The following is an 8,111-nucleotide window of genomic DNA, read 5'->3' as shown; positions in this document are numbered from 1 at the left end:
CACAGAACAGTTCCACGCCTACCAACGTGCCCAAAGTCCAAAGCAACACAAACACATCCCTTCTCTCCCTCCTAGCCCATAGCAGCTGAGCTGGGCTCTTCCTTTTTTAACTCCTCCCTTGAAGACACCAGCTTCAGGTGTTGCAGGGCAGTGCTGATTGGGCCCCCAGCAGCCCATTAACTCTATCATGCCTTCATACAGCCCATCACACTTACCTTTGCTAAGATGCCCACGAATCACTCCCATCTGGTGTTGGTCACGCTGGCAATCTCCTGTGATCTCTGAGGCCACTGGAGCCATTAACTCATGTTGTCACATCTGCCTCCACTGTTCCCGCCTCATCTCTTCCCCTTTGTCTTTGCTTAGTCCCCTGTTGCATACTGTCTAAATCCTAGATTCTGAGTCTTCTAGTGCAGGGGCCATCTTTGCGTTATTTGTTTATACAGTGCCTAGCACAGGGGTGGGCAAACTTTTTGGCCTGAGAGCCACATCAGGGTTCCAAAACTATATGGAAGGCTGGGTAGGGAAGTCTGTGCCTCCCCAATCAGCCTGGCCCCCGCCCCCATCCACCTCCTACCACTTCCTGCCCCCTGACTGCCCCCCTTCTCTACCCCCCAACCCATCCAAACCCCCCTGCTCCCTGTCCCCTGACTGCCCCACCCCCCATCCACACCCTCGCCCCCTGACAGGCCCCCCTGGGACTCCCACACCTATCCAACACCTCCTGTTCCCCATCCCCTGACCACCACCCCCAGAACCTCTGCCCCATCCAACCGCCCCCTGATCCCTGTCCCCTGACTGCCCCCCATAACCCCTTGTTCCTTATCCACCCCCCCTGCTCCCCGCCCCCTTACCATGCTCCTCAGAGCAGCATGTCTGGCAGCCACGCCGCCTGGCAGGAGCTCACAGCCCTGCCGCCCAGAGCGCTGGTGGCACGGCGAGCTGAGGCTGCGGGGGAGGGGCCGGGTGCTAGCCTCCCTGGCTGGGAGCTAAAGGGCTGGGCAGAACGGTCCCGTGGGCCGGATGTGGCCCGCAGCCGTAGTTTGGCCACCTCTGGCCTAGCACAAAGGGGCCTAGTTCTTCTCTGCAGTCTTCAGGACAGGTCCTACATCAAATAAATAATAATGAGTGTTCTGCACTTCCAAAAATCCAGAGTCTGGATTTAAGAACCTAATTTTAGGCCCCCATTTTTGCAAATCTCAGCCCACATCGCCTGGGAGAGTGTGTGTGTGTCCCTGGAGATGGGGAGGTTGCAAGCAATCAGCACGGACTGGGAACAATTCACAGGCAAGGTCTCATTTCCCAGGGCTGTACTAGGCCTCAGTTCCCACAGGGAGTTTTTCCCACAGTCTCTGCAGGGAGGTGGAGCTTATCCCTCCCCTGACCCCCATGGAAGAGACAGAAAATCTAAACCAGAGGAGTCTTTCCCAGAAAGGCTGTTTCTGAATCAGGAATTGCCAAGAATTTGTAATCTCGAAACCCCACTGGGTGGCCTGTGTGTGGAAACCTGGATCCTGAGATACAGCCGGGCAAGACAAGCCAGTGAGCTGAAGACCGCCTGTGTCAGGATCAATGCTACTCAAATTAACATCAGAAACAGACATGGCTCTAGCAGCACCTCCAGCTCTCCATGGACCTGGCCCAAGTCTCACTGAAGTCAGTGGAAAGTTTCTTGGGAGTTGAATCAGGTCACAAGTGGAGAGGCAAGAATGATATCTGGTAGTGGCGCATTGAGAGAGATGCCACAATGCAGGTATCTCTGTCTCTTTGCTCTGGGGCTGTGTTGGAGATGCCCAACCGGTATAGAACTCATTCAGCAACACTAGCAGTATGGCGACTGGGGCAGCGGTACCCAGGGCAAAGGTGGTCCTACAAAGGTGGGACTATCAGTGTGTTCTGCTTCTCCACCAGGGACTGCACCAGAATCAGCCATTCAGCAGAGAGACCCAAGGAGAAGGGACTATCCGCGAGCTCTGCTAGCTGGGGGCCGCTCAGTACTTAAAGGGGGCGAAAAAACCTGGGGCTCCTATTCTTTTCCACCAAAGTGAAAGTGACAGCATATCTGCCTGCCCCTCCTGTTCCCCCACATTCGTTCTGACCCCTCATCTCACCTGTCCCCCACATTCGTTCCAACCCCCAGTCTCACCTCTGCTCCCTCGTGCCCCCACTTCTTCCCCCCACCTCTGTTCTGACCCCTAGTCTTACCTCTGCCCCCTCATGTCCCCACCTGTTCCCCCCACATCTGTTCTGACCCCTAGTCTCACTTCTGCGCCTCCTGCAGCCACAGGGGTTCTTCACCCCCACCCCCACCTCTGGGGGTGGGGCAGCTGCTCCAGGAACCTCTTCACCCCTGGTGCAGGCTGAGTGCTGCAGGGAGGGAGGGGGGTGGAGCAGCCTGACCCATTGCTGGGATGGGGGAGGAGCAGACTGACCTATTGGGATGAGGCGGAGGAGGGGACTGACCCATTACTCACAGGAGTGGGGAAGAGGGAGGAAGAGGGAGCAGAGCCACTCTGAGCTGCCAGGCTTCTTCTGCTCCCTCCTCCCTCCTGTTGAGAATGGTGTCAGCTCCTGAGGGGCGGGAGAGAGCTTTGCCCAGTTCCTGCCACCAGCTCTGATTGGCTGCTCTGCCCTGGGGGGGCGGAGCAGTGGGGAAAGCAGCCAATCAGAGGGGTTTTCCCTGGCAGGGCAGAGCTAAGCGCTGGTTTCCAGGGCACCGCAGGGCCAGGCTCGCCCAGCACAGTGACCTCACGGAGGGGCACCGTCCCACTCTGGTGTCTCTGGGCTGAGTGACAGGGAGAGCGGTGCCTGGCTTCCTGCTCAGGGTTGAGGGGCAGAGACGGGGGACCATCGTGCCAGTGCCCTGGGCCCCCCAAACCGCCTGCGACGTCTGCGTGAACAGAGTAAAATGGGAGGGGCGGGGCCCCGGCAGACATGACGTGCCAGGGTCCCACGTTTCTGTGGATGGGCCAGTTCACACTCCTCTTCCATTGTTGCACTGTCTGTGCTGTATCGGGGAGTAGCAGGCTCTCTGCTCTGGCCTCCGCTCTGAATCAAAGGGAGGGAGAGAGCAGCCCATTGTCCATTGTGTGCCCGCAAGGATGAAGAATGTGATTCAATAGGAGGCTGGAATACGTGGTCTGGGACATCTGGTTTCAACATGTGGCAAAGACAAAGCTTTCAGCCGGCCCCTGCGGAGTAACTACCTCACACAACTCTGCAGCCAACTGGGAGGGTAAACAAGTTGTTAACCCTCCTACCGCATTAACAGCACAAGGCCAGTACACAAAGCAAAGGGCAGCCTGCTGGATCCCGGGGTGAAAAACGGAGCTGCTATGGAATTATGTCACAGCTGCTCCAGGCCCAGCCTCTCCCTGCAGGAAATGCTGTCAGAGCAGGGGCAGGAGGGGGCTCAGAGCTACAGTAGTGCAATCCAGTCCCTGGAACGGTGCGGGAGTGCCAGCTCTAGGGAGGGACCCAGTAACTCCATCCCAGCCTCTCCCAGTAGGAGTGCTAGGCCCTATACTCTAGTACTAGGCTGCTATTGCAGGAGTCAGGAAGGGTGTCAACCCGCAGTGGAGAATGTAAGTGCCAGGGATCGCTGGATGTGAGGACGCAGCAGGAATGAGGGCATGTTCGCTGCACAGTATACAGCACTCACCAAGACGTTCATTTTTATTGAAAATTTCGAATCAATCCTAACTGTCAAGAGGATGCAAAAACATGAACTGGCAGAACTCAATCCAAATGGGGACCAGATGCAGCCCCTCTGGATTCCCAGGGATGTTATTGTTTTAACAATACGCTGCTGGACCACATGACCCCAGTGCTATTTTTAACCCGGGAATAACTCCAAGCAGGCCCAACTTTCTTTCGTTGCTGTAATTTATTCTTGACATTTCCCTTTAAAAACAAGGGCCTTGTGCCAGGCCCGTCTGCCTCCCAGTGCAGCATCATGGTAACTGCTCTCTCCTGTCTCCTCCTAAGCCACATGCTGTTCTGGAGTGGCGCATGGCGCATTGATTCTCCCTGGAAGTAATAGGTACCTACAGCTATACTCATAGCCCCTGCTTCCCGGAATTCTGCTGCTTAGACAAGAAAATTAAAAACTACCTCCTGCTCCCACCATGGGACATTTCTTTGCTGGCCTGAAGTTCCCCTTTCCTTCTGTTTGGCCCCAAGCTCTGCCCCACCAGCAAAGGGTTAGCTCCACACCGATGCTCCGCCCCTCCAGCAAAAGGATAACTCCGCCCCCAACCAGGGTATTTCAAAGACAAGGGAAACGCAGAGGGGGAAAATTGTAAGAAGTGGGGGAGGGGGAAAACCTGTGACAGCTGCTAGTGGAAGCTCCTCAGCTGCAAATGTCGCCACTGTTCAGAGCCGAACTGCACCACCTCTTTGGCCATGGATAGATGCAGCTTTCCAGGAGGCGACCGAGAACAGGCCAACTCTGCTCTGCATCTCTTTGTGGGGTCCATATTACCACAATGAATGTGGGGAGGGAGAGTGGAGGCTGGCATCACTGTAGCAGCTTCTTCACAGAGTGGTTTTGACGCTCTTGGTCCTGTATAAAGGGGACCCCACTGACTGGGAGATGAGGTGCTTGTACCCCTGTGCTCTACTACATGGGAGGATGGCTTCCACAGCAAAAGACCTTCCACAGGTCTCAAGGCCTGATTGCCCGAAGAGCTAGGCAGCTTGAGCTCCAGTTGAAATCAGTGAGAGCTACAGACACTCAGCACCTCTGCAAATGATGCCTTTAGTGAGGGTTGTCCAGACTCAGCTCTCCAGCATCAACTGAACCCAGGGGGACCCAGGAACACCCTGGAACTGCAGCCTCAGAGCTATCAGGTCTCGTAGAGTCTGCACACGCTCTCGGTGCTCCAGGCCAAGCATTGGTAAATCCAGCCCATGAGCTACTCGTATCTCTCTCTCAGGGAAGATATCAGTGCAGGCAAACGTGACGGTTGTTTGCATTTATTGTCGATACAAAGGGAGCATGTGGAAAATGAGACGAGATGCAGGCCTAGGGCTCCCGGCAAGTCCCCAGCATGGCCCTTGGCACCAAAACATTTGAGCACCTCGGCCTCCAGCACTCATCTAACAGGGTTAGTGTTGCTGCTCTTAAGTGGGAATGAGGCCTGTTGCAAGTGTGAGGCTAGCAGGACTCATCTTCTGGCAGGAGTGTCGCAGCCCAGTGCTGGGGGGGAATGGCCATCACCTGCTGGCATCCCTGGAAAGTAGCTGCAAAGTTCCTCTGGGGAAAGGAAAGCTAAGGCATCTTGAGTCACCAGGGACTGGATGTGTTTCATACAACCAAGAGGGACTTGTTGAGCCATCTTGATGTCCTAAGGGTATGTCCCAGACCATAGTGCCGGGGAAGAGGTAAGGAACAGGCAGGGAGGATGGTGTCATGGCCAATCTGACTCCGGGAAGCTTCATCCTTGCATGAATGGCTGGGAAGGCAACTCCAGCTGGGGATGAAGGGCTCAGAGGAGGTGCGGGAGCAGAAGATAAGGGGACACCGGTCTAAATTCAGCTCTCGGTTACATCAGTGTAAATCCAGTGACTACAATTAAATTACTCCAAATTTATGCTGGTGCAACCAAGGGCAGAATTCGGCCCAAACTCTCTTACCAAGGCCGATAAAGAATTCTTTGCTTTTGGTGCTTTAAACCTGACTCAAATAACATCAAATGCAGCAACTTAGAGATAGTGGGCCTGATTCTGCCCTCCCCGCTGTAAACCAGGGGTGACTCCGTTGAAGGCATGTCAGAGTAAAGCCTGTGTGAGATGAGTCTCAGTCCCAGTAGATTCTGGGGTGGGGACTATGGCGAGAGAATTGGGGAGGGGACATTATTTTGTACCATATGCACAGTCCTGCCCCAACATTCACCTGTTCTCTCTTGGGACTGAGCCATGTAGAAACAACACTGAGATGGCTCCATAACCTTCCTCACTCTGGAGGCAGAATGATCTTTCCTGGGGCATTTGCTATGTTGCTTTCTTATTCTGAGAGCAGGTCAGTCCAGGGTTATTACACTCCTAGGGTTGAATATGACTGGAAGGCAACCAAGCTACAGCTCATGTGGAATTTCCAGGAGTCAGTCTGAACATTAGCACTCCAATGCCAACTACCTTATTGCTAGAGCTGGTCAAAAAGCTGGAAAAACAGTTGTGCAGGAAATTTCACAACTGGTTCTATTTCAGGGGGGTTGAAATGGGCCCATTTTCCACAAAAGTTTTGCCGATATTTGTTTATTCAACCTTTTATTGAAAGCACTACGGAACATTTTTGGTAAACAGACACAGTCAATAAAGATTTCAGTCCCAATTTCCATACTGGTTCCTAGTAAAAAATTATTGGTAAAAAATTTCACAGAAACTTTTGTGAAAAATGGAAAATTATGACAATTAAAAAAAAAAGTTCCAGTTTTGAATAAAGGCCTTTTTTTCCCCGTCAAAAAGCTTTCTGTGTGTAAACTTTTGACCAACTCTACTTTGGATGTAGTGTATTAACCTCCCTACTCTAGGGAAACGTTTCAGAAGCTAAAGCTTATTGCCGAGAACGTGAGCGTCATAGAGTCAGTGTCCATTTCGCTTGTGAAAAGTACCTATGTCCTGCCTGTAAACTCTGGAAGATGGAAGGGAAGTGGGGGGGTCCATCTATCAGAAAAAGAAGTGGAATGGTCAGCCGGAAGACACAAGTGTAACACTTTCCTGCATATCTCTGCAAATTAGTTCCAGGAAAATGGGGAAAAGCCAAATGGAATTTGCTCACTAGTGTCATGAGTTTCCATTTGTTCTCAGTCCACTTAAAACAGGTACGTCTGCAGGGCTCCAAGGAACGAACCACGCAAGTCCAGATGGACTGTGGGAAGCAGATGCATCAGGTGTGGAAGGCATTAGAGGTTGTCATACATGCGTAAAGTCTTTTCCAGCTGCTGGCTGACTCTCTGGTAGAAGATGATCTGTTGTTTCAGGTAGGACTGCATCATTTTCTTAAAGTCTGCTATGCGCCGCTCATGGAAGTGGTTCATCTCTGCCTGGAGGGAAAAGCCAACCACGCGGCAGCGCTTCCGAATCCCATCTGCCTCCTCCTGATCCATCTTCCCCTCGTCACTCATCCGCTGGCTCTCCTTCACCTTGGCAAAGGCTCCTGCGAGGGGGAGAGAAATGAGACACCAAGGGTTAGTAAGATGTAAATAGCGTGCCCCAGCGCTCCCTCTCTCCAAGCTATACCGTGTCCTCCTCTTCCACCCCAGCATCCCAAGAGAGAGACAAACACTCATTGTGACCAGCAGGAGAGCTACAGATGCACCATGGCCTGGTTCTGTTCCCCCTTAGCTGTAGAACCAGGTCTTTCCCTTCAGGTTCACATACCTACTAATGCCTACACATTCCTATGGTCCTGGAAAAATCCAGCACTCCCTCTGCCAAGCCACACGAATGATGCCCTCCCCCTTCATCATTAGTCCTTTCCAGTCTCCCAAACATCTGACTACACGGGACTGAATGAAAACAGGCAGCTGGAAAAACTGCATCAATCCAAGGCCCTGAGTGTCGCTTCACTATACAGCCAAGGCACTGGGAAGGCACCAGCGCACTCAAACATTCCACAGAGAACTCTGGACAGCAGTGCTGGGAATCACACCCCGGGGGCAATCTCTGAGTAAGCATTGCTCCCTGCATAAGAGAAGGAATGGATCCACTGAAGGCCCTGTGTGCTTTAGAGAAGCACAGTACTCTAGCACCGTTTGCTCTGGCTTTTGTGGATCAGACGGAGGCTACATTTTCATCAGGGTATGACACAGTTTGGCCCTGCCACGTGGCTAGATCGACGTGTGTTAGAACATGGCTGTGTCACTACCAGGTTTAACAGCCCACTGCTTTCAGAACATACATGGGGCTTTAGTGTATCCTGCACCATCCAGTACATAGTAGGGTTACCATATTTTGTGCCTCCCAAAGGAGGACACTCCACGGGCCCGCCCCCGCCCCCAGCCCCGCCCCAACTCTGCCCCCTCCCCAAAGTCTCCGCCCCCTCCCCTGCTTCCCGCGAACATTTGAGTCGCGGGAAGCCTGAAGCAGGTAAGGGAGAGTGGGGGGGG

At 53.3% G+C, this 8,111-nt stretch overlaps 1 protein-coding gene across 2 annotated transcripts in view; it reads right to left on the bottom strand.

The window, feature by feature from the left end:
• Positions 1-6,805: 6,805 nt before the first annotated feature.
• SNX33 (sorting nexin 33) overlaps positions 6,806-8,111 on the bottom strand; it is a 15,827-nt gene continuing 14,521 nt past the window's right edge. For both annotated transcript variants that reach the window (XM_034783960.1, XM_034783961.1), the window contains exon 3: positions 6,806-7,159. In XM_034783960.1, coding sequence (XP_034639851.1) covers positions 6,906-7,159 — 254 coding nt within the window. In that variant the 3' untranslated portion in view covers positions 6,806-6,905. The remainder of the gene's footprint in view (positions 7,160-8,111) is intronic.

Source organism: Trachemys scripta, chromosome 10 (assembly GCF_013100865.1).
Source record: "Trachemys scripta elegans isolate TJP31775 chromosome 10, CAS_Tse_1.0, whole genome shotgun sequence".
Lineage (NCBI taxonomy): Eukaryota > Metazoa > Chordata > Testudines > Emydidae > Trachemys > Trachemys scripta.
This window is presented reverse-complemented; position numbering and strand designations above follow the sequence as displayed.